General features: G+C 69.5%; 3 protein-coding genes across 8 annotated transcripts; 1 reads left to right on the top strand and 2 right to left on the bottom strand.

The window, feature by feature from the left end:
* Window positions 1-3649: 3649 nt before the first annotated feature.
* Window positions 3650-6632, bottom strand: SLC52A3 (solute carrier family 52 member 3). Of its 3 annotated transcripts, none has more exons than XM_086760907.1 (4): window positions 6522-6632; window positions 4565-5636; window positions 4228-4351; window positions 3650-4090 (listed from the first exon to the last, which is right to left on the bottom strand). In XM_086760907.1, coding segments are annotated over exons 1-4 (1410 nt in total). In that variant the 5' UTR covers window positions 6523-6632; the 3' UTR covers window positions 3650-3877. The 3 variants fall into 3 exon arrangements, with proteins under 3 accessions (XP_086617033.1, XP_086617035.1, XP_086617034.1); XM_086760909.1 differs by having other exon boundaries at window positions 6403-6538; XM_086760908.1 differs by lacking the exon at window positions 6522-6632 and adding an exon at window positions 6007-6081.
* Window positions 6628-14782, top strand: FAM110A (family with sequence similarity 110 member A). 4 transcript variants are annotated; one of them, XR_015260355.1, is made up of 2 exons: window positions 6628-6680; window positions 7492-7732. XR_015260355.1 is itself a non-coding variant. In XM_086760913.1 (2 exons), the coding sequence occupies exon 2, from the start codon at window positions 13490-13492 to the stop codon at window positions 14504-14506; it is 1017 nt and encodes a 338-aa protein (XP_086617039.1). In that variant the 5' UTR covers window positions 6635-6680; window positions 13421-13489; the 3' UTR covers window positions 14507-14782. The 4 variants fall into 4 exon arrangements, 3 of the variants coding, with proteins under 3 accessions (XP_086617039.1, XP_086617037.1, XP_086617038.1); XM_086760913.1 differs by lacking the exon at window positions 7492-7732 and adding an exon at window positions 13421-14782 and having other exon boundaries at window positions 6635-6680; XM_086760911.1 differs by lacking the exons at window positions 6628-6680; window positions 7492-7732 and adding exons at window positions 11210-11309; window positions 13421-14782.
* A 2651-nt stretch (window positions 14783-17433) lies between these two features.
* On the bottom strand, window positions 17434-24082 carry ANGPT4 (angiopoietin 4). The gene is made up of 9 exons (XM_086760577.1): window positions 23518-24082; window positions 20350-20505; window positions 20042-20163; window positions 19666-19898; window positions 19245-19360; window positions 18771-18872; window positions 18534-18700; window positions 18036-18166; window positions 17434-17949 (listed from the first exon to the last, which is right to left on the bottom strand). Exons 1-9 carry the CDS (start codon window positions 23824-23826, stop codon window positions 17789-17791), a joined length of 1497 nt encoding a protein of 498 aa, XP_086616703.1. The 5' UTR covers window positions 23827-24082; the 3' UTR covers window positions 17434-17788.
* Window positions 24083-24695: the final 613 nt, after the last annotated feature.

Raw genomic sequence — 24695 nt, 5'->3', positions numbered from 1 at the left:
GTCCCTCTTTCCTGCTCCTTTCTCCTGTCCCTGTCCTTGATCCCTGTTCCTATCCTTGTTCCCTGTCCCCATTCCTGTCCCTCTTCCCTGTCCTACTCTCTGTCCCCTGTCCCTTCCCACTGACCCCTTTCCCTTGTCCCTTCCCCTGTCCCTTGTTCTCTGTTCCCTCTTTCCCTTCGCTCATCCCTGTCCCACCTCTGTCCTGTCCCCATCCCTGCCCATTCTCTTCCCCCTTCCCCATTCCCCTTCCCTGTCTCTTTTTCCACCTCCTCCCCTTTTCCAATGTCCCCATCCCCTTCCTTGTCCCTTTTCCCACCTTCTCCCCTTTTCCCTTGTCCTCGTCCCCATCCCTGTCCCCGAGGAAGCTCCGTGACCTTCGCAGCCCACAACAATAGCCAGGCTCGTGGCGGTGCATTGTTCCCTACTGGAGTCCCCACTCCCCCCACTCCCCCCAGTCCCCTCGCCAAAGCTTCGCTGCTGCCCTCATTGGAGCAGGATGAGGCCCCGGTCCGCAGGCAGGCAGTGGCTGGGAGGCTGTCCCGGGTGGGGGCTGATGGGTGACACCGGGACCTGGCTGGCAACAGGCCCTGCTCTCCCCGAGCCCTGCGCTACGCCGAGAGCATCGCAGCACGTACCCGAGGACAGTCCCTCATCCGTCACCGCAGGCAGAGCGCTGGCACGGCTGGCACAGGGCAGCCCTGAGCATTCCCGGCCTCAGGAGGCACTGGCCCCTTTGGCCGGGCATGTGGCATTGGGCCTGGGGCCAAAAGCAGGGCCCCTGCAGCCAGCGCCCCGAGCCTGCCTGCTCCCAGCCGTGCCTGCTCCTTCGGCTGTGCTCAGAGCCGGGGCTGGGGCCACCCCCGTGTTAGATCAGGTCAGCGTGTCCCTGCTCACTGCTTTGTGTGGCATCCCACAGCCCAGGGCATCCCACATCCCACAGCTTCCAAGAGCCCACAGCATCCCACAGTCCAGGACATCCCACAGCCCAGGGCATCCCATAGCCCAGGGGATCCCACAGCATCCCAGAGCCTACAGCATCCCACATCCCACAGCATCCCACATCCCACACCCCACAGCATCCCAGAGCCTACAGCATCCCACATCCACAGCATCCCACATCCCACAGCATCCCACACCCCACAGCATCCCAGAGCCTACAGCATCCCACATCCCACAGCATCCCACAGCCCAGGGCATCCCACAGCCCACAACATCCTGCGGGATCCCACAGCTCTCAGCATCCTAGACTCCAGCCCATCCCACATCCCACAGGATCCCACTTCCCACAGGATCCCACAGGCCAGAGCCTACAGCATCCCACAGCCTGCAGCATCCCAGAGCCCAGTCCATCTTACACCCCAGAGCATCCCAGAGCCTAAGACATCCCAGATCCCACAGCATCCCATAGCTCCCAGCATCCGACAGCCCAGGGTATCCCGCATCCCACAGGATCCCACAGCCCAGGGCACCCCACAGCCCACACCCTCCTGCAGGATCCCACAGCCTGCAGCATCCTACATCCCACAGTATCCCACAGTCCAGGGCATCCCACAGCATCCCTCATCCCACAGCATCCCAGAGCCTCCAGCATCCCTCATCCCACAGCATCCCTCATCCCACAGCATCCCTCATCCCACAGCATCCCAGAGCCTCCAGCATCCCAGAGCCTCCAGCATCCCACACCTCACAACATCCCACAGGATCCCACAGCATCCCACAGCCCCGAGCCCCCAGCATCCCCCAGCCCAGGGCACCCCGCAGCCCGCCCCCCCCCAGCCTGCTCCCCGGGGGTCCCGGTGCCGCTCCCCGCGCGGGCTGGGGTCCGGCCGCCCCCCCTCCCGCAGCCCCGTGCGGGGAAGCTCGCAGGCAGCGCCACGGCTCCCATCTGGCCCCGCAGCGCGGCCCTGACGTCAGGGCTCCGCCAAGTTCAAGGTCACCTCTCCCGGAGGGCCGCGGGCCTGGGGTGGGGGGGGGACACACACATCGCCTGTCGGGCGGCCCCCACCGCCCCCTCCGCTCCCCGTTTGTTTGCTGCCGGGCGCGGGTGCCGCCTCCCTCCCGGCCGCCGCGCTGGCAGAGCCGGGCCATTACTTACGCCCCAGTTGGGCCGGGCCCCGCTGCCCCGGGATTTGGCCGCTCGCAGGGCTGCGGTGTAATAAGGGAGGTAATTAAGTGTAAAAAAGGGGGAGGGAGGGCCGGGAGAGGGGGGGAATAGGGACCCGGCTGCTTTCAGAGGCAGGGGACTGAGATAATGTATGCTAATAACCGGCAACCGGGAGCCGCGCTGATACCGCTGGCTGCGGCGGCGCCCCCCCCCCCCCAAACCTGCCCCCGCCGCGGGGGGAGCGCCAGAAGAAAGGCTCAGCCTTTCTCCTCCGCCCGGGCCTGGGCGAGGGCTGGATCCCTGCCTTTCCTGAGCAGCTGTATGGAAATAATTCCCCTTGCAGGCGATTGTTTGCCCGGCCAGAGGCGGGGGGGTGGCAGGGGTCCGGTGGGCGAGGGTCTTTGCGGGGGTCACAAGGGCAGGAGCAGCCTCTCGGGGTCCCCGCTTCAGCTCCCAGTCTCGCTGCGAGGGGTCGTGGGTCGCATCCTGCTCCCGGGACGAGAGAAGTGTGGGTCCTGTGTGCCCCCCACCCCTCCCACGGCTCCTCAGCCCCCCCACCCCGTCCCCCACGGGGCCGGATCCTGGACACGCGCTGCTGTGGGGGTCAGCCGGGAGCTGCCGGGGCGGGGGGGGATGCGGGGTGGTGCCGGGGGGGGGCAGAGCCCCCTGCCCTGGCCCCTGCCCTCTCGCTGCCTGGGCCACGGGACCCCGTCAGCGCCGCCGGCGCGGGGGGCTGCGGGCCATTAGCGATTCCGGCCGCGTCCGTCCCGCGGGCGGCCGGGCCGCAGCCGCAGCCCCGAGATGGCTCCGAGGGGCCCGGCGCTGCCGCCAGCTCCGGGAGCAGATTGCCAGACAAAGAGGTTGGGGGACAAAGGCCCGGCTGCCTCGTGCCCCGGGGAAGGGGCGCAAGCGCGTGCAGGGCCGGCCTGGGGGGCTGCCGCTGCCCCCCCGACCTCCTGCGCCCCGGTGCCCCGGTGCCCGGCGGCCCCCCACCCTTACTGGTGTGGGCTGGGAGCGGTTGGGTAGCGGGTGGCACAGCCCTGGCGCCGGGCTCACGCCACCCCCCCGGCCGGCGCTGTGCCTGGCATCGCTCCGGGCAGGGGGGCCGTGCCACAGCCCCTCTCCAGCTCTGCACCCCCAGCGCTGCCCGTCCCGGGGTGCAGCGGGGCTGGGGTGGGGCAAGCACGGAGAGGGCCACAGCAGAGGATGGCAAATGTCAGGGAGGTCCCCCCGTCCCACCGTGCCTCAGTTTCCCCAGCTGCTATGGGAGCCCTTGCGAAAGCCCCCTGCCCCCTGCCCCTGCCGCGGTCCTTGTCCCCCAGGGCAGGGCTGTGCCCGAGCCACCTCTGTCCCCACTCCCCGCAGCCGGCTGCGAACCCACTGTCCCACGGGCAGCTGCCGCCTCTGCCACGCATGGGGCCGGGAACGCTACTGCAGGGTCCCGGGGGGCCTTGGGCGCCAGCCCCCCCAGGGGAAGGGACGGGACGCGGCCCCAGCCGAGCGGTACCCAGGCGGGGGGGTGCGGGCAGCAGGGAGGCCGAGGGCTGAGCGAACACCTTCTATTGCTTCGAACGCGACGGGGACACGCTGTGCCAGGGCTGGGGACAAAGCCACCCAGCTGCTCCCACCCGGGGACCCAGCAGAGCCCGGCGGGGAGACACACCCGCAGCCGCCCCCGTGCCAGTACTGCTTCCCAGCCCCCGGGCCTCGCTGGTTTGGGGGGCGCGCGCGCGCGCGCTGGCGAGAGGGACCGTCCGAGGGTGCCCGTCCCGCTCACGCCGGGCACTGCAGGCTGCAGTAGTCGGCGGATTCGAAGAAGCCGTAGACGTTGACGAGGGGGAACATGAGCAGGGCCCCCAGGAGGGACCCCAGCTGCTCCGCCGCCCCGTACCACACCAGCGCGCTGCGGCTGCGGCTCCGCAGGATCACCCCGGCCATCACCTTCACGTAGGAGAGCGTCCCGGTGAAGAGCACCCAGGAGAGGACCTGGTGGCACAGGCGGGGAGAGCAGTCAGTGGGGTCTGGGGGGGTCCACACAGTGGGGACAGGGGGCACTGGGGCAAGGCTGGAGCGGGGGGGTGGCCCTAGAGACCTCCCCAGGCAAGAGGGACATGATGACTTACGATGGTGGCATCGCCCCACTGGGACTGCTGGAGGAGCGGGCAGGGACTCATCACCGCCATGGCCATGTTGTAGGCGCCAAAGCCTGTCCCAACTGCCGTGAGGGTGCCCAGCAGCGCCAGGGACCTGCGAGGGACACGCGGGTGACACCGCAGAGCACTGCCAGCCTGTCCCCCAGCCGGCTGACCGGCTCTGTGCCGGCTCCATTCCCCGTTCCCGTGGTGTCTCTGCTCGCCATGGCGCCCCACAGACCCTCTCCCACCCTACACGGCACCTTCTCCCTCCTCGCCCATTGCCAAGTGGGGTCCCTGCCGCGGCCCCCAGCGCCCTGCTACTCACCTGCTGGGCAGGACCATGGCCACGATGCAGGCGAGGGGGTTGGCCATGGAGCTGAGCGTGGCCGCGAGGTGGTAGGCGGTGTTGCCGTAGGGCAGGCAGGAGTAGGACTGCACAGACGGCAGGGCCCCGTTGGTCAGTGCGCTCACCCAAGTGATGAGGAGGTAGACGGAGGTGAGCTTGGCCAGGGGGTAGGAGACCTTCTCTGGTGGGATGTCCACGGGCCCCTTGGCGTCCTTCGGGCACCGGCAGCCTCCGTTCAGCCGCGAGCCCGGTCCCTCGTCGGGGATCTGGTCAAATGAGCTCAGCACGATGTTGCTGGGGACCAGCTGCTGCTGGGAGAGCTCCCACACCTTGGGCTGCCTGGTGAGGAAGAAGAAGGCCAGCAAGCAGGCCACCAGCATCGCAGTCATGAGGAGGAAGAAGAGGAGGGCAGAGAAGTTGGCCGGGAGGTAGCGGGTCTCCAGCTGGAAGATGGTGCTCTCCACGGTCTCATTGCCGATGGTGATGTTGACCACGCGGGTGACATTGGCGCAGCTGGAGATGCCGGAGCCCTGGCCCAGGGCGATGAGAGCGGGGATGAGCCCGCTGAGCCCTTCGCCTATAAAGAAGGTGGTCAGGTACTGGGGCTCCAGCTGCATCATGAAGGGCAGGAAGGTAACGGAGGAGGTGCAGTCCACCAACGCCAGGAAGAAAGTGAGGAGCAGGAAAGCGGTGCTGTGGGGCCTCCCGGCGATGGGGGACGTGTAGCTCCAGAGGAAGGCCAGCAGCAAGCAGGCCACGATGCCCATGGACACTATCACGTAGATAACAGCCACCTCCTTCAGCAAGCCAGGCCGGAAGCGGTGCATGAGGGTGACGAAGAGCGGCCCCACGTTGGCCATCTGGATGATGATGGTGATGTAGGAGGGCAGGTCCCACTGCTCCGGCAGCACGGTCACCAGCAGCGGCAGCTCGACCCACAGCCCGTTGATGGCCACCCAGGAGCCCATGCCGAAGGTGCAGGCCAGGAGGTGGGTAAGCAGCGCCATGGCCCAGGGCCGGCTGCCCCTGCCCCGGGGGCAACGCCGCGGCACTGCGGGGAGAGACTTCGGTTAGCGAAGGGGTGAGACACGACTCCCCCGGACCCCCACCCTGGTGTCCCGCTGCTGCCGCCCGCATGTCCCCTCTTGCAGGCAGGCAGAGCGGCTCTGCTCCCACGCACCATGGGGGTGCAGCCCTCCCCACGGCACCGCGTGGCCCCCGCTCGGCACCCCTGCAAGCCCTGGGGATCCCCGGCTCCCCGCCGGCAACGTCCCGTCCTGGGTGTCATCCTGGAGAGCTGGGGCTTAGTGACACCAGGCACGGAGCTGGCGTGGGACCCAGCCGGACATCAAGTCACACGTAGCACGGCGTAGCTTGGCACAGCCTGGCACAGCCTGGCACGGGGTGAGGATGGCTCTCACCTGGGCTCCGAGGGGCCTGGGCAGCTGCTCTGCTGAGAACGGAGATCCCGCACCTCTCACCGCACCCCGCGGAGCTGGGCCAAACAGCACCCGTCTCCTCCCGGCTGGGTCCCGTGTGAGCCTGGCAGATTCCAGCGTCCGCGGGGAACGCGGCCCCGGCGGCCCCACCTGCAAAGCAGCCTTGGCTCATACCAGCTGGCTGAGTCAGCCGCTATCCGGTCGCATCCTCTGCCCGCCCCGGGCACACTCCCGTCCCGCTCCCGGGAAAGGGGACCCCCGTGACCCCGCGGCCCCGCAGCGCGCGGAGCCCAGCTCCAGCCCCCTCGCCGCAGCGCTGAGCCCGGAGCAGGAAACTCGTGTCTGGCGGGGCTGAGCCCGGCGGGTGCAACAACCCACCCGTGGCTCCGGCCCCGCGAGGAGGTGTCGGGGATGCCGGCAGGGAGCAGAAGCCAAGGAAGGAAGCTGGCTCCCAGTCTGACTCGGTCCCTGGGCCATGTCCCAGGGGGGGAACTCACTGCGCTCTGGGAAACCGGCAGCAGCACGCGGGCGGGAGCGAGTCCTGGCTGCTGGGGCAGTGACGTGAGACAGGCGCGTCACCACCTCCGGATGCAGACGGGTGACGGCCTGGCCGCGCTCTGCTCCTCGTCCTGGGCCCGGCTGCCAGGGCCCCCAAGGTCAGGGTGGGTTGGGGGGCAGCCAGGACCCCGCACGTGCTCGGCAGCGGGGTCTGGAGCTTCGTTTCAGGGCGCCCGTGGTAGGTGGGAGGGTCCCAGCAGGTCCCAGGGGGGAACGCGAGTGCCGGCGTTCGTCGGCTGCTGGTACGGGGTGTGATGGGATAAAAGCGATAAAAAAGTGAAAGGAAAAGCACTGTAACCTGGGAGGGATGGTGGGGGGTCCCACGGGGGGTTCCACCCCAAGGAGACCCTCGTGGCCCAGAGGGGCCAGTGCCCAGGGCCCAGAGGGACCAGCTCCGGTCCCAGCCGTCCCCCCCGCGGGGCAGGGCAGGGGCTGGCGTCAGCCCGGGCAGGGGGACACGGCTCCGGGGGGGCAGGGGCTCAGTACCCCCCTGTCCCTGCCTCCCCTGCCATTGGGTCACTGGTTTTCGCCAGCGCAGCCCCCATCCCCAGACGGGCATGGGGTCTGCCATGGGGTTCCGCTCCCCCCTCTCCACCGCTGAGCCCCGCTCGTCCCGCGCAGCCCGACCCCAGGGGCCGACTGGGGTCTTTCCGCTCCAAACTCTGTCCCGGTTACCAAAGTCCAAGCGTGCCACTGCCAGCTCCCGGCCACCTCCTGCCCTGGCCCCTGCCCTGGGAACTACCGCTGCAGTCTGTCCCCACGTGCCGCTGCTGCCAGGGACAGTCGCAGCGTGGGGTGCGTCGCTGCTGGGCTGATGCGCCCCGGCTCGGTCGGGTGCCAGTGATTATTCCTGGTGGTGTCCTGGACTTCGCCCTTGCGCCGGGTCAAACTGCGTCCCACCTATTTCAGGCTCTTTCTGCCAGTGCTTGTCCCCACCAGGGATGGCTGCAGGGTGACAGGCTGGGATGGGACCCTCGGGGACCCCCGAGCGTGGCAGCTGTCCCACCTCGGGCACACTGCGGAGCCAGGCACCTCTGACCCCGTGTCCAGCGAGATGGGACCAGAGATCAGCCAAGGCGTGAGCTGGCAGATGAGCCGCTCCGGGAGGTGACAAGTGACAAGGGTGAGGGGACAGAGGCAAGGTCACCCCCGGCAGCACAACCACCCCATCCCATCCCGCCGCAGCACCCACCGCCTTGGAACGCCTCACGTTGCCTCTTCCCCCAGCACCCAGCGGGTGTCGCTGGGAGAGCGGGCTCCAGCCCTGCAGAACTGGGGGCTCCCCAGCACTGCTGGGGGCTGCAGCCGCCCTCCGCACCCGGCCCTGCTCCCAGCTCCATCCCTGTCCCAAACAGGGGCACCGTTGGGTGCAGCGCGGACAAGGGTGGCCCGGGGCTGCAGGTCTGAGGTGCTGCTGGGGCTCCACCCCAGCTGGCAGCTCAGCACCACGCGGCCACTCGCTCACCCCCCACCTCATGGGATTGAGGAAGAGAACGGGATGGGTTAAAGGGAGGAAACGCGTGGGTTGAGATAAATACAGTTCAATGCACAAAGTAAAACTGTGTGTGCAGGCAAAGTGACATCGGGGACTCCTTGGCTGCCCATGGCAGGCGGTGTCCTGCCGTCCCCAGGGCAGCTGGGCTCCAGCACGCACGATGGTGGCTCGGGAGGGCAAGTGCCATCACTCCGAACGTCCTCCCTTCCTTCCTGCCCAGCTTTTCTTGCAGCGCAGGACGTCCCCTGGCCTGGGACATCCCTGGGTCAGCGTGCCACCCGTGTCCCCTCCCAGCACACCCCCAGCCCGCTGGCTGCGGGGGCAGCAGCGTGAGGAGCAGAAAAGGCCTTGAGGCTGTGCAGGCGGGGCTGGGTGATAGCTAAAACATCCCCGGGTTATCAGCACGGCTTTCAGCACAATCCATACCAGCCCCCTACCAGCTCCTACCGAGAAAATTAACTCTATCCCAGCCAAAACCAGTGCGGGTGCCCTGGGGACCTGGGAGCGGGGGAGTGGGTCCAAGATGCCGGGAGAAACCAGCTGCTGGGGGTGAGGTCCCCATGCACCCGCGGAGAGGGGGACAGGGCCGGGGAGGGGACAGCGACTGTCCCGTGTTTTTGGGCAGCACAAAGCAGCGGCGTGGCCAGCGGCGCGACCCTTCCCGAGGGGGTGCTGGGTGCGGGACCCCCACAAGGCTGCTTTGCGCTCCTTGCCCGGATCCGCCCGACATGCACTGCCCGCCGTGCCTCCTCCGCCCCGCGCTGCAGCTGAGCCCCCCGACCTCCCTGGCCCCTCGCCCCCGCCGCACCCCCGGCAGATGCGAGCCAAGGCCCCGGAGGCAGATGGCAACATTTGGCAGCTGGGCGGTCTCGGGCCGCGGGACTTCGCCGGGCTGCGGTGACCGGCCGGCCAGGAAGCCCCCTCCGCACTCCACCGGGGCTGGGGACCCGTTCCCCCCCGTGGCCAGCGTAGGGCAGGGTGGGCAGCGGGGCTCCCCAGGGTGGGCATGCTGCCCGCGCCGCAGCGGTGTCCGGATGTGGGACAGCATGGAGGGGATCGGTGACCCGGGAGAGCGGGGGGTCCATCCTTGAGCTCAGCACCAAGCCAAGAGCAGTGGGGAAGATCTCCCCAGGCAAGGGGGCAAGGGGGTCTCCCTCACCGCAGGGACCACCGGCTGCCCCAGACGAGTGGGTAGGACCCCCCAGGTTTGGGTACAGGGACCTGCTGGCAGGTCGCAGCGGCTGGCAGCCCCCCGGCCCCATTTGCATCCCATCTCCATGTGAAAGGAGCAGGTCAAGTTGAAAGTTGAAAGGCTGGTGGGGGGCGGCCGGGAAGGGGCCGGCTGCCGGAGGTGAGACCCCCGACAAAAGCCCTGCATCCCGAGGGCCCGACGCTCGCCTGGCCACGGACCACGGCCTGGGCCCCGCCGGCAGCCGCCATCTGCGGGCCCGTGCCGCCGCGCAGACAAAGGCCTCGTGCCTGGCACGTCCCCATCTGTCACCTTCCCCGGCTCCCGGCCCCGAGCTGCCGCCTGCCGTGACGTGCGGGGGGAGCGGGATGCGGCGATGCTGGGAGATTCCCCCTCCGGTCCCCAAATTCCTTGGGAAGTTGCCTTCGCCCGACCCAGCTGCTGTGTGGAGCCCGTGGCTGGGGAAACCGAGGCAGGAGCACGGGGGGGTCAGGGCACGTGGCGCAGGGACGATTCCCCTGCTGCAGACCTGGCCGTGGGACAGGGCTGTAATTAAGCTCCAGGAATTAGCACCCACCCAAATGAGGGGCTTGGGGGGGGCTCGTGGCTCTGGGGGTGCCTCTCCCCGGGCTGCCCGAGCCGTGCCGAGCCCCGGCCCCGCAGACGCCTCCACCCAGTGCTTCCAGGGAGGATTTAGCTTCTGATCTTGGTTTTTTGACGGTTGGCGGCTGCGTTCAGCTCCCGGGGGGTCCTGGGAGCAGCGCGAGGGGAGGCCCAGCCCCGTGGGAGGCGAGCACGGAGCCGGAGCCAGCACCCGCTCATCCCTCCATTTCCAAACACAGTTACCCTGTCCCTGTGCTGTCGGGAGAAGCGCTGAGCCAGGTGCCGGGGGGGAGCGCTCCCGCCGTGGGCTGCCCTCCCAAAAACCCGTCCCGGGATGCACCCAGGGAGGGCGAGGCTCCGGGGCGCTGCCTTGCTCCGACGCCCAGTTCCGGAAACATCCAGGTGCCCAGACGTGCCCGGGCAGCTACCATGCGGGCTCGGCGGCCGCGGGGGCACGCGGCCCGGCCGGGTGGGTGCCCGCGGGCTCTGCCCTCGCCTGTCACGCCCGGCAGCGTCTTTCTCCAGCCGAGCGCGCTCTGTGGATCCGCCCTCGCCATCGCCCGAGCACGGGGCGGCCCTCTGGCAGCTTTCCATGTGCCTTTGCCAGGCTCCTCTCCCTCCGCCTGCTCCTTGTCCGGCTTCCAAGAGCGGTTTGAAAAACGCAGGGCTGTAAACGAGCTCCGCACCGCGTGAGCCAAACACTCGGCCCTCTCCACGTGGAGCGGATCTGCCCGTCCCGTGGGGCAGGATTTGCCCCTGGAGCCGCTCCGGGGCTGGGTCCACGCGGCGGGCGGGTTCGGTGACCGCGCTCCAGTCTGTCACCTCCCTTTGCGCCATCCGGGTTATTTTGCGTGTCGGAGTTACACGGCGAGGGGTTGCTGCGTGGGGAAGCAAGGCAGGTTTTCCAAATCGGAGGAGGCCCTGCCAGCTGGCGGTGCCGGCGGCACGCGGGAAAACGGGCGGCCGCTCCCTGCTTGCGGGCGGGCTGGGAATTTTCCCTGGCAGGGCACCAGGCCCCTCCGCCAGGATGTCCCGGGGCGTTTTGGTTTCGGTGGCGTGAGCATTGCTGGCCACGCATCCGCGCTGCCCGGCCGGCGCTGCGGGCTGAACCGGCGCCGGCGGCGGGACGTCACCAGGCGCTGCCACGCCGCCTGACGCAGCCTGGCGCGGAGGGAAGGAATGCCCCGTGGTTTCCATCCCATGTGTGCGCCGAGCCGCCGCGGAGGGTGTCCTCGCCCAGCGCTGACTCAGCGCCAGCAGCAGTGGTGCGGAGCTGCTCCAGCGCCCCGCCAGCTGCCGTCCCACGGGGAGAAAGAAGGGAACGTGGCTGGGGAGGAGGAGGCGTGGGGACAGCGGGACACCCCCGGGACGGGCGCGGGGAGAAGTGGCGTGGTGGCTGAGCTGTGCCAAGGAGGCTCCCGCATTGCAGGGCCAAGCCAGGTAAGGTGGCGGCGGTGGTGCTGGTCCTGTGCCTGTCCCGTGCCATTGGCGTGGGGCTGGGTCACCCGCTGAGGGGGAGGCACAACCACACACCTCCTGGCACGGCTCTGGAGCAGCGACAGGAGATGATCCGGTGTGCCGAAACAATCCTGGATGAGTTGCCCACAGGGAGTGAGAGGCACTGGGACCGTGGCCGTGGCCGGGCATTGCCTGTCATGAGTGGGGCTGAGCCCTGGCACCTGGGTCCCCGCACTCCAACCAGGCTCGGGGTGTTGATTTTTGGTTTTGGGGGGCTATTCAGAGGGCGGCTCAGCTGGGCTGGGCTCGGTGCAGCCGAGCTCAGCGCAGCCGTGCCAGTGCAGGTGGCTCCGCACCGCCGGAATGCAGAGCAGCAGGTTGTGCCGGGCCGGGCTGTCCTCGCCAGCTGGCCAGGGGAGGGGACCCCACGCTGGCCACAAGTGGGGGGCCAGCACCCCTATCCCTGCGCCCCGATAGCCGTCCCCTCCGTGGCTTGGCCCTGGGGCTGAGCCTCTGGCACCCAGCCGAGCTCCGGAGCCGGACGCGGGGACAGCTGTCCCTGTCCTTGCCCAGTGAGGACACTGGCGCCCTGCACCGCCGGCTCTGTCCCCAGGTCTCCCCCTCGCAGAGGGGTGAAGCCCCCCCTCCTAGGAGCACGGCAGGAGGGTCTGCGCTGGCGCTGGGACCGTCCCCAGCTGTCCCCACGCCTGGCCGGCTCCCCGTGGACATTTTCCAGGTCAGAAGGCAGTGTGTCCCCCCCGGGCAGGGGACAGGACGGGAACAGCCAGCCTCCCGCAGGCTGCTCGCCCGTCACAAATACGCCGGGTGCTGGGGCGGCTGCTGCGCGAGGACCCCCCTGGGGTACAAATTCCGGGGGGGGGGGCTGCGATGAGCACACTGGCGCATGTGGGCTTGCGGTGGGTGCAGCCGTGGCTCGGCACGGCCGTGGCGCGGTGCTGTGGGTGCTGGGCTTGGCTCCCGCCGCCCGCGGCTGACGCTGGGATGGGCGCCGCGTTGCACCCAGGAAGTTGTTCACGCGGGCGGGCGGCCGAGGGTGACGGCAGCCTGCTCGGGGCCGCTGCGGCAGGGAGCAGCCGGTGAGTGCCGGGGCGTGCCATTACCTCCCAGGGGGCTCGCCTGTGCCCCGAGGTGGCGACCCCCAGCAGGGTCCTCGGAGCAACTGGGAAAGGGCAACGGGGTGGGAGGGGGAGGCAGGGGTAGGTGGGACTCTACATGTCCCCCCGTATACCCCGCCGCTGCCCGAGCCCCTTGGACCCCGAGCAGGGGCACTGGGGGCAGCCGGGCAGGGGGCTGCAGGGGGGTAGGGGGCTGCGGAGGGGCGCAGGGCTGGTTTGGGCTGTGTGCGGGCTGCCGCCTCTGTGCGACCGTTGGGGTGGGCGGCTGCGCTCGCTGGGGTTGGCGGGGGCCCAAGGACGCGGGGTGCGCGGCGCAACCCCAGCACACCTTGGCTGGGGAAGCATGGGTGGAAACCCCCCCCCCCCGCGCCGGTGCTTTCCAAAGGGATCACGGGTGGGAGCGGGGAGCCCAGGAGCAGCCCCGGGACCTGTGAGGAGCGGCAGGGAGCGGAGCCTCGAATCCCCTGGCATGGCGGGGTGGTGGGTGAGAGGGGTGATTGGGGCCATGCTGGGCATGGGCGATGCACCCCGGGCACGGCCAACACACCCCTCGGTGTGGGCAACACAAGGTGCAGGTGATGGACCCCTGGGTGCGGGTGATGCACCCCTGGGCACAGGCGATGTGGGCAGAGCATCGGCGAAGGGTGCCAAGCCACAGCCGCCGTGGCCTCGCTCTCCGGGGTGCCCCTCGCCGATGCCGGGGCTCCCTCTCCGCCGGCCCCATTGGCCCCGGCGCGGTTTGAAGCAGGCTTGCTGCACCGATTGGCCACGGGCCGTTGCAAAGAGGCCTCGGCGGCGGGCGGAGGCGTGGTCCTTGCCTTCAAATAGGAAGCCCGGCGCAGCCAGCACAGACAGTGCGGCACCGCACAGCCCCGCGCAGCCTTTGTCTGCCCGCTGGGCCGGGGCACGGGCGGCGGACCCCCACCACAGCCCCTCACCCCGACCCCCTCTTTGCAGCCGACGGCGCGTGAGCCCCTCACTGCCCGTCCTGGCCAGCCGCCCTGTGCCCTGGTGCCGGCGCGGAGGATGCCCATCGAGGCGCTGCAAGCCGGCGATGCCATGAAGGGGGTGACGGTGACAGCGCCCTTCACCTCGGCCATGCCCGTCCGCATCCTCCGCAAGGGCCCCGCGTATTTCCGCCGGCGAGCCGAGCCGGGCGCCGGGAAGCCCAGCGCCGTGGAAAGGCTGGAGGCCGACAAGGCAAAGTACGTGAAGAGCCAGCGCGTTGCCAGCACCAAGCAGGAGCCAGTGAAGCTGCCGCTGCTCAAGCAGCCCCTCTTCACCCCCGGGGTGCACCGAGCTGCGCTCACCCCTAGCCGCAGGGCACCCCCGGGGCCGCGTCGCCCCGAGGCCGGCAGCCCGAAGACCTCCCTCGACCTGGAGATCCTCAACAACCTCATCAACCTCTGCGACAGCCCCTTCCCCAAAGCCGACAGCCCCCTGGGCCGGGGCCACAGATGGAGGGCGGAGGTGCCAGCGACGCGGGGTGGTGGGGCGGAGGGTGCCGGCAAACTGCCAGAGAGCCCTGCTGCCACTAAGCCCCCCGGCAGCGTGGCCGTGCGGAGGGTGGACGTCCGTCCCTGTGGAGCTCCGCGGGGGCAGGTGACACAGGCGCCCGCATCCCCCGTCCCCGTTGGGCTGCTTGCGACCCCGGCACGGAGCTCGCCCGCCCGTCCTGAGAGCACCCGCCGGCAGCCCCTCCTGCACCGCTCCAAGTCGGACCTGAGCGACCGGCTCTCGCGGGCCACCGCCGACCTGGAGCGCTTCTTCAACTACTGCGGCCTCGACCCTGAGGAGCTGCAGGACGTGGGCGCCGAGTGCTTCGCCCGCGCCAGCTCCGACATTGTGTCCCTCAAGTTTCACAGCGTGAGCACGGCCAGCTCGGAGGGCGGCCGTTCGCCGCCCAGCGCCGCCACGCCGGAGGGGCGGCCGGCCGAGCGCGTCCCCTACGGCATCTCCGTCGTCGAGCGCAACGCCCGCGTCATCAAGTGGCTGTACGGGCTGCGGCAGGCCAGGGAGTCCCAGCAGGTCTCCGACGTGTAGCGGCGCCGTGGTGCTGGCACGTGCCAGGGACCGGTTGCCCACGAGCAGGCGATGCTGGATCAGGAGGGAACGCTGGCTGAGCCCGTGGAGGAGCTGGATGCGCCCCGGGAGGAGCGGGGACCTCTCGGTGGTGATGGGACCCCCAAACTCAGCCCTCACCGTGCTTCCCCACCGCCTGTGCCACCGGAGCACTGGTAGAGCCCCGCTGTGGTGGCCGAGCATCCTCCCCGCTGTCTCTGGCTCCGTCAGACTGCATACTAGCTCCGGAGAGCAAGGACCTCGTGTCCCTGGGTGGGGATCCGGGATGGGGGCCGTACCCCGGCAGCCCCCTTCTTAATGTGGGAAGTCTGAGAACAGCAGGGGGCCCGGGGGGGACAAATTGAACCCCTGCTTCAAGCGGCCCAGGGCTGAGCATGGCTGCCAGCGCTCGTGTCCCCTCCTGGGTGCCAATGGGTGCACGGCACCGGCCATGCTGGGCCCTGGTATTTATGAACTTGATGGTTGCTGGTATTTTCCTCTTTTCTACTGGTTTTCCTGATGTTTGGTCTGTAAATAGTAATAATAATAATAATGCAGCTGGTTTTATTAAATCTCTGTGCTCTGAGGGCTGCGTGCGTTGCTGTCTCTCGAGGTTGGAACGGGGCAGGGACCCGTGTGGTCGGGTGCCGGTAGGAGCGATGGGTGCCGTGCCGCAGCGTGCCAGCGCGGGACCCGGCGGGCACGGCGGAGGCGGCGGTTGGGTCCGACAGGTCCCGGCAGAGCCCCGGCCGGCGGGATTCCCCACCGTGCAGCAGCCAGCGCCGCGCAGCCCTCCTCGCCTCGCTCCAGCGAAGCGCCGCCGAGCTTGGCCAAACCCGGCTCCTCCGGGACCGCGAGGTGGGGGCGGCGATAGCGGAGACCTCCCAGGCGGGCTGGGGCGGCGCGAGGATGAAAGCTGGCGCGGGGAGCGCTTTGAAGATGAAAAACGCCCGTGCGTTATCCCCAGGCGGCTTCGCACGGCACCACGGGTGATGCCCGTGCCGCTGAGGTCCCCCAGCTCCTCGTGATGCTGGTGAGTCCCACGTGGGCATGTGGCTTCCGGGAAGGTGGCACTGAAGCCACCGGTGCCTGCACCCGTGGGACGCCTGGTGCCTCCACGAGGAGCTGGATACCGGGGGTGACGGGGACCCCGGACACCCGCTCGGGAACAGGCTTCGTCCTCGGCGAAAGCTCTGCCACAACTGGGTCCCCGCTGCCGGGCGATGGCTGGCCCCAGCCCGGCGTGTCCAGGGCTTGGCCCGCGTTTGCCGCTGCGGCCACGCTGAGGGGGGCCCGTGCCCGGCACAGGGCCGAGCAGCCGGCATCGCCCTCCGGCCCTCGCCTGGTCCTGGCATCCGACGACGCGCGCGGCTGGGACCTGCCGTGGCTGCGTGGGTGCCCACAGCCCTGTGTGCTCACGTGTGCATGCGTGACGGTTCACACGCGTGTGCGTGCGTGCACGCAGCCGTGTTCCCGAAGCAGCAGTCTTCATCTGACCCTGCACCCACAGGGCTGCCTGCACGAGGCCCCGGCCGAGACGCCGAGGCGACGCGTGTTCCCCCGGAATGTCCCCCCTTTGCCTGTCCCTGCTGGGGACAGCGGGACGGTCCCACCGCTCCCTATCACGTTCCCCTGGCAGCTGCCTCGCGCCGGGTCCGGTTTCGGAGCCGCAGCTGAGCCCGTGTGTTATCTCCAGGGAGCAGGGAGGGCTGGGGAGGGTGCCCGTTGCGCTCGCCCCCCCGCGCCATCATCTCCCGTGGGTGCCCCGTGCGCAGGGAGAGAGAGAAAACCGGCAGCACCCCGGTCTGGGGAGCCCGGCCCAGCACCCCGGGGCGGGGGCTGCCCCCCCGCCTGGCTCCCAGGTGCCCTCCCCCCCCCATATTTTCCATTTTTCGCTTGTTCCGCACAGCCCCCCTGATGAGCATCCTCTGGAAGCGCCAGCTACCTCACGTGCTTTAATTGACGTTAATTAGCCAACGCCTCGGGATGGCACGAGGGCAGGGCACCGCGAGCCTCCTCGCCGCCCCGTGCGCAGCCGGTGCCGGTGCCAGCACCCCGCCAGCGGGTCCCGTCCCTGCGTCCCTGGCCCCCTCCCGGGGTGCTGGCCCTGTCCCCCGGGGTGCTGGGGTTCGGTGGCAGCCGAGGGTCCCGCGGCACCCCCCCTCCTCGGCTCTGCGAGGTCACTGCTGTCACCCACCCAGCAAACCAGGGTGAGAGGGACCCGTTTTGGAGAGGGAGGCACTGGGTGGTCTGGGTGCCATGGAGGCAGCGGGTCTCTGGCAGCTGCCACCGCTGCTGCCGGTCCCCAGGGCCTGGGTGCCAGTGGGATGGTGACCTGGGGACCCAGTGGGGCATCCCTGGCCCCCGGGGTGAGGGTGCTGCAGGGAGGACAGGGTCTGCAGGGGGACGGGGACACCTGCGGAGGGGTGACAGGGACAGGCTGTGACCGGCCGTCACGGAGCCCTGCCCTCCCGCGGGCTCACTCGTGCACAGAGCTGCCCAGGGCTCAGGGTCCCCTGCGGACGCCCGGGGTCCGTCTGTCCTGCGGCGCGTGGGAAATAAATATCTCATCGTACAAAAATAAAAGCGCCTCCAGCCCAAACTGGAGACCCAGCTGCTCTGCACCCTGCTCCTCCCAGGCTGCGCCGGGTGGGTTTGCCGTCTCAACGCAACTGCGGGCAAGGGCTCTGGGCCCTGCACCCCGCTTCCCCCTCCCGCACCCCCATCTCCTCCCTCCCCTGCCCCAGCTCAGACCCCCCCAAAGTCCCCCCAACACCCTTCCCACCACCTCCCACCCCTCAGCCCTATCTCAAACCGCAGCCCCCTCCCCACCTGCGACCCCCTAGCCCCATTCTGCCCACCCCAGGGCTCTGCCAGCCCCCTGCCAGCACTGCCCCCCCCCAACGTGGGCCACCAGCCATCCCAGCCGGGGACAGTCCCCCCAGGTCCCCAGCGAGGGTGGGCTGGAAGTGCCCAGCCCAGCCCCATAAGGAGCAGAGCTGAGCGTGCAGGGGGTCCCGGGGGGTCTTGGGTCCCCATCCCTGGGTGGAGGAGGTGGTGTGGGGAGCTGGAGGCTCAGCCCCTCTCCGTGACCTGCAGGATCTTGGATGATGGGATTAAAAAGAATAAAAAATAATAACTGGAGGGAAAGCATCCCTGCCGCTGCCGGGGTGCTCAGTCTCCCCCAGCCACTCCGTGTCCCAGCCTGCTTCACCCGTGCCGGGCTGGCAGCGGTCGTGGTGCCGCGTGGCGGCCGCCGGCGCCCTAGAAGCTGGCGGGCCGGATCAGCATGCGGGTGCCCTTCAGGGAGTAGCTGGGCCCCTGGAAGTGGTGCCAGCGGATGCCGTTCAGCTTGCGGACGTTGTGCCGGGCCGGGTAGTAGATGCCGTTAAGGTTGGAGAGCCCGCAGGCGTCGAACCACCAGCCTGCGAGGAGTGGGGAGAGTGGGAGGGCGATGTCCCGGGTGGGCACCCATTGGTGCTGCGTGGGCACCCCGCCCCTGCTCGCTCACCTCCCGACAGCATCTGGGCGCACTTGCAGAGGCAGTTGTCGTTGTCGGCGTCGCGGGTGCTGAAGCGGGTGCCCTGCAGCGCCATGCCGCTCTGCTGCCCGGCCGTGCCGCTGTAGTCCTGCAGCGAAAGCCTGCCGCCCACCGCGGCCATGGCCACCATCAGAGCCGGCTGCCTGCTGCTGGGGGGCTTCCACAGAGCCCCTCAGCCCTGCACCGGGGGATTGAACCCCATGGGATGCCGCGAGCTGAGCAAGGGCCAGCATGGAGGGACGCAGGCGGAGACCCCGCAGCTCTGGTGCCTCGGAGGGCCTGTCCTGTGTGTCCCCAGGGCTCCTCGGGTTCCGGCAAAGTCCCGTGTGATCCCGCAGCCCCAGGGCCACCTGCCTCCACGTGCCACTGCGGCCCTTGCCCATGGCCATCGCAGCCCTTGCCCACGGCCACCGCGGCCCCACGAGGCTCGGGGGCAGCTGGGGACGGGGAGGGTGGGGTGGCTCCTACCTGTACAGCTGCCGCTCGCTCCCCAGCTGGAATTTCCCGTAGTGGGCATAGACCTGGCCACCCTCCCAGTCCTGCAGCTCGACGCGCAGGGCGTAGGGCGCCTGGCTCGTCAGGAGGTGCACGGCCTCGTTGCCCAGCCAGTACTCGCCTGCCGCATCCCCGAAGCCCTGTGAAAGCAGCGGGGTGGGTGAGCGGGGGGGTACCTCCAAATTACCCCCCTCCCGGGTGGGTGCGGACCTGTTTGTACTCCCGCCAGCTGCGCTGGAAGCTGAGGCTGCCGTTGGTGCGGAGCTGGATGACGGTCCAGCCGCCCCGGTCGGTCTCCATCTCGCAGTAGGCCTGCAGCGGGGAGAGCCGCGACGGGCTGCAGCGCGGGGTGGGCGGCCGGTGCGTCCCCCGCCCCGGGGCTGGGCGGCTCAGCGTAGGTGCCAGAGCTCGGCGAGCACGTGCCGCGTCCAGCACCTGGCTGCGGGGGGTCTCCCCTCCCTCCCTGGCCATGGGCAGGGGTCTGGGCACGGTGCTCGTGGGTGGGCTGTGGGGCTGCCTTTAAAATCAGTTTTAGCCCCCCCGCCTTTGCCCCCTCTGCAGCCCCATCTGCCTTGGCCAGATGGGGCGAGGGGCAGTGCCCCAGCCAGAGGGGTTGGGATGGGGCTGGTGGCACCGGGTGGCACTGGGGAGGCTGCAGTGGGACCCCCTCGGGGTCGTGCTCACCTTTTTGGGCTCGCTGAGGTTGGCGATGTGGAGGGTGTAGACGCCGCTGGCACGGTTGCCCGCCCGGCGCACCTCGGCGCAGTCCTGGAAGAGCTGCTCCTGCCTGGGCAGTGAGGCTGCGGCAGAGGGGACGCTGACACCCCAGAAACCCCACCAGTCCCGCAGCCCCGCCTGGCTTTGTCGCCCTTCCCCTCTCCCTTTGGACACTTTCGTGCCCACGGATTATTTTTCATCCTTCCATGCCGTCTCCCTGGGGCCGGGTGACGGGGCTGCGACGCACCACAGCCATCGCCAGCCCGACCCCAGGGATTTGCTGTGGGGCCGTGGACCCTCCCCCGGGGGCTCGGAGCTGCTCCGCAACGCGGGGCTCGTTTTTGGGGCAAAGTCACCTAGGGCTGGGCACCCTCTCGCCCCGGCTCACCTCCGCCCCGGGAGACGAGGCGCGCCAGGCTCTGCACCGACTCCAGGAGCCGGAGCTGCTGGCGCTGGAGCAGGCTGGCGTTGGCGCTGGCGGCCAGCAGCGACCTCTCCAGCTCCTCGATGGCGCCGCTCTGCCGGCTCACCAGGCGCTGCAGCCTTTCCTTCTCCGAGCGGGCGCCCGCCAGCTCCGCCTGCTGCTTCGCCTCCATCTCCAGCACCCGCACCTCCAGGATGCTGCAAGGGGGAGGCGGTGGCGATGGCGTGGGGGGAGCTGCAGGGGTTCGAGCCCCTCGAAGCGCAGCCGCGCTCCTGGGACGCCCCAGACCCCCCGCCAGTGTCTGGGGGCTGCGGGGGTCCCCAGCCGCCCTGGGCCCTACTTGTTCCTGTTGTGCAGCTTGTGGATCTCGTTGGTCTGCAGCAGCAGCTGCTTCTCCAGCTTGGTGGTGGAGAGGGAGTTCTCCTGGAGCTGGGTCTCGATGCGTGACGTCTGGTTCAGCACCTGCCCAGGGCGCGGCGGCGTGAGCAGCTGCGGCCCCGGGGTCACCGGGCTCACGGCTCCCCGACGCCTCCGCACACCGGCGCGTTAAACCACGCGTCGCCACTTTTAGCAGCAGAGAAACCATCTCTCCCGCCACGGTGGCGGGGATGGTGGGGACACGGGGACACGCATGCGGCCGGCCCCTACCTGGGCCTCCACGTCGGTGAGCTTGCGGCTCCGCTCGGCGCTCTGGTTGAGCAGGGTGCTGCCGATCTCTAGCATGGTGGCCGTCTGGTTCTGCGCCGCCGCCTGCTGCAGCTGTGCCGTCTCCGGCCTCACGCTGCTCTGGACGTAGCTCTCCAGCTGCGACGGGGAGCAGGAACACGGCGGGACGTTCAGGGGGCTCGCCGCATCCTCCCTCAGCGCCCCGGCCGAGCCTGGCACCGCTCGGCACAGCCCCAGGCACATCCCTGCCGCAGGGAGTGGCTGGTGTCGTTGTCGGCTCAGCTGCCAGCCTCTGGCCATCGGTTTCGTGGGGGTTGGGGACGCGGAGGGTGAGGGGCCACCATCGGCCGGGGATGGAAGGTGTCTGGTGCCCAGTGCTTGGGGCTGGGAAGGAGCTGGCCGCGGACACAGTGGAGATGCTGCTTCCGCTTTCCCAGCCCGCAGGGAGCCGCCTTTCCCAACAGCTTTTCTATTTCTGGCAGCCCCGCCATGCGGTTCCCATTCGGTCCCTCCCCGGGGCGACAGCCTCGGCTGGGGCGCGATCCCTCGGCGGGGGCCACGGGGAGCGGAAGGGCCCGCGCTGCCGCCCACGCTGGGAAAGTGACCCCGCGCCGGGCGGCCCCCGAGAGCGAGAGGGGATGGGGGCTGCTCGGCCGCCTCCGCCCCACGGATCCCGCTGGCCCTGCGCTTCCCGGTTCCCGACCTCCCAGCCGGAGCGGGCAGAGCCCCGTGTCCCCGCGCATCTCGCGGGGTTGCAGCCCGGGCGGGACGCTGCTCTGGTGCATGGCATGGCGGGCAGGCAGCCGTGTTGGGATGACAGGGACGGGAGCGGGGCCGGCGGCTGGCCAAGGGCGCAGGGCGCTGCTCTGCACTTGTTTGCGCGTGACGAAATTCCCGCTGGCAGCCGCGAGGCCCCGTTCCCTCCTCCCTGGGACGCGGGCGGCGGTGAAGCCATCACCCCATCGCCAGCACCCACGGAAGGCAGGAGGGTCCCGGGGCCGAGCATCCCGGCCGCCATCGCCTGCACCCCGCTTCCCGGGGGATTTTCCCTCACGGGGACGCGGTCGCAGGGAGGAAGCAGGGAAAGGTCGGAAAGCCGCGTCTGGAAAACATTTTGCCGAGCTGAGTGATTGCTGGAGAGTTTCCCTTTAACCACGTCGTTAATCTTGTTTCTTCACAGGGCTCGGAGAGGCCTTTTCTCCCTCTCGATCTCTCTCTTTTTTTTTTTTAGCAAATAAACATAGCTCCGAGCCCCAGGGCAGCCCGTACCCGTGGAAAAGGTCAGGCTGGCACGGGGAGGGCTGAGCACAGCTGGACCCCCGGCTCCCTGGGAGCGGGACACAGCGTCCTGGGACGTGGGTGGCACAGGGGACATGAGTGGAACAGGCTCTGTGCAGGGGGCTGGGAAACTGGGATTGCCCTCCCCGGGTGCTTCGGTGAGCCCCTGGGCTCCGAGGGGTCCCCCCAGCCTTGTTTCTCCCCAAAAAGGGCAGAGAGGCCGGTGGGGGGTGACTGTGGCACGGCAGGTCACCCAAAAATTCTGCCATGGAGCAGGAGGGACCCTGGCCGCCTCGCTGTACCCATGGCCTGTGCCACCTTCTGTCAGCCGCATCCCCCCATCCCCGTCCCCATCCCGTCCTGGAATTTCTAAGCATCCTGCAGGCACTGGCTGGGGGCTGCCAGGGTCAGAGGCGGGCGGCAAGCCCCCCACCCGCTGCCTGCACCCATGCCAGGGCACCCCAGCTCTGCCAACCCGGCACTGCCCTGCTGGGGACCCTGTCTCAGCCCAGACCCGGCGGCTCCCTCAAATGTTTGTGTTTGAAGCAAAATGAATTCTTCCCGCGATGGGAAGAGCCGACGGGACGACCCATGTGCTGGCTCCTCGCCGTGCCCCCCGTCCCGCCCAGCCATGGTGGGGGGCTGCACATGGTTGGGGGGGAGGGTGGTCTGGCAGACGGGGTCCCCGGGGGGAGCTGGGCACCGGGGGCACCAGGCAGGGCTCCCCAGGGCAGGGCAGAGCAAACAGGGATGTGATGTTGTTTACAATCCGTCCCCAGATCCGATGCCTCCTTCGAGCCCTGGTTTGTTTGTTCAGGCCTGGACTCCGACCAAAACAAGCCTCCCTGCGCAGCTCCGGTTAAATTAGGAAAGCCAAGGAACAACAGGGAAAAAAAAAGAAAGCTAAGAGCTGCCTTTGCCTGAGGGGCTGGGCTGGGGTGGGATGGGATGGGGTGGGATGGGGATGGGATGGGGATGGGATGGGGTGGGATGGGGCTGGGATGGGGATGGGACAGGATGGGTATCAGCTGCCCAGTGCCCCACTGCCTCCGGCTCCTTGGGGCCATGGTGCGGGGCATTGCTGCCCACAGCTGCCCAGATGTGCAGTCCCACTTTGCTGGCGGCTGCCTGCTCCAGGGCAGGGCCATGTGCACCTGCGGTGGGACGCCCGGTCCCCCGCCTCGCTCCGCCCTGCCCAAGGGCTGCCCTCGCCCCCGCAGCAGCTCAGAGCTGGCACCCCGGTGGGACGACGCCAGCGTGGGACACGGCCATGCCGGCGACGCCGCTCGCCTGGCTGCCAGTGACGGCCGGGGACAAGCCGCTAGCCCTCTCATCAGCGCAGCACGCAGGGTCCCGGTGCCGCTGCCTCGCTGGGACGTGAGGTTTATGGCCTCTTGGGGAGACGCCCCCCGGGACATGCGTCCGGGAACTATTCCCGGGTCTGACGCAGGCTGCCACGCTCGGGAGATGAGGACTCGCCAACCCTCGGGAAGGAAACGCCGCTTCCTGCCGTGGGCGCGGGGATGGGGTGAGCCGAGGTGGGGGGCATCCCCGTGGGCACGCAGCCCTTCTGCCATGGCACCCCTCCGCCCCACCATCCCGCACCCGCCCACTGGCCCACGCGCCGCGGGAGCTGCGGGTCCCGCTCAAAGCCTCGCTGAGCTCCAGGAGCCGTTGCGAAGCTCGTAAATGGGAAAACGATGAAGCAGGAGAGGTTTCGGCGGCCCCTGCCCTCAGGTCCCTCACTCCGCCGCCTGCCGAAACCCTTCCCAAGAACTTTCCAGTTGTGGAACGTCCAGGTGCGGGGACGCTGGAGGCAGACCCCTGCCCGCGCCGCCCCTCAGCCCGTCCCCCCGCCGCCCCGCTCCCTACCTTCAGCAGCCACTGGGTGCTGTTCTCCAGGATCCTCTCCAGGTGCCGCAGGCGCTGGGCGGCCGCATGGCCGGCGCGCGCGGTGCCGGCGGGCGCGTCGCGCTGCAGCAGGGCGTTGGCGGCGGGGCCGGGCGCGCAGGGCGGCGGGTCGGCCTCGGGCAGCACGAAGGTGTAGCTGCAGTGGCCGTGCTGCACGCGGTGGTAACGCCGGCGGCCGCCCCCCTCCAGCGCCCGGCGCTGGGCTCCAGCTGCGCACAGAGCCGTTGCGGCGCAGGTCAGGGCCACGAGGCCCAGGTCGAGCGCCCGCATGGCACCGGCTGCCCTGCGGCGTCGGGGCGGGGACGGCGAGCCGGGTGCCGGTGGCCGCTCTTTGCGGGATGGGTCAGTGGGCGCTCGCTGCCCAGCCGAAACGCTGCAATTTCAGCATTTCCTCCCTCTGAGCCAGCTCCGGCCGCCCCGGCCTTTTATCGCCAGGCGGCCACAGCCCTCGCAGGGGGAGAGGGAGAAAAAAAAAAGAAAAACAAAGGAAAAAATCTGTTTAAAAACAATACTTCTATCTTTTTTCTCTCCTCCTAGCCCACTGTGGGGAGATCAAGTTTCACACGTGATCTATAAATGTCTCGCACACGCACGCAGCCCCCGTCCCTCCCCCGGCTGCACGCACCCGCCGCCCCCCCGGCCGTTCTCTGCGCAGCTCGTTGCACCTCCCGTGGCGGGACACGCTGCGGGCCAGCGGGTCTGAGCTCCCTGCGCCAGCACCGAACCCTCCCTCCCCGGCACCCAGAGATCCCCCTGGATCAGCCCCCACTGGACCCACCGCCCGCGGGACACCCCCATCCCAGGGAGCCGAGCTCCCTCCCCACGTCCTGGCTATTTATAACAGAGGGAGCCAGGCCTGGATTTGGCTGCTCTGGCCGCTGCCGAGCCTGTGGGGACCAGGACGGGGGCTGCGTCCCAGGCGGAGCGCGGCAGGACCCGGCCAGAGCCTGCGCAGGGCTCAGGGTGCCCAGACCGTGGGTGGGGGGTCCACCGAGGGGGGATGGCTGCATGCAATGGGCACCCTCTGGAGCTGGGGGTCCCCGCGACTGCCAGCCCGTGCACTGGGTTAATTTGGGGCTCGTTCCCCCAGGGGGGGACCATCACGGTGGTGGGGACACGCTGGCACGGGGGAGCGCATT

This window comes from Chlamydotis macqueenii, chromosome 16 (assembly GCF_036417535.1).
Source record: "Chlamydotis macqueenii isolate bChlMac1 chromosome 16, bChlMac1.mat, whole genome shotgun sequence".
Lineage (NCBI taxonomy): Eukaryota > Metazoa > Chordata > Aves > Otidiformes > Otididae > Chlamydotis > Chlamydotis macqueenii.
Note: the sequence above shows the minus strand (reverse complement) of the source record. Positions and strands in the feature narration are given on the sequence as shown.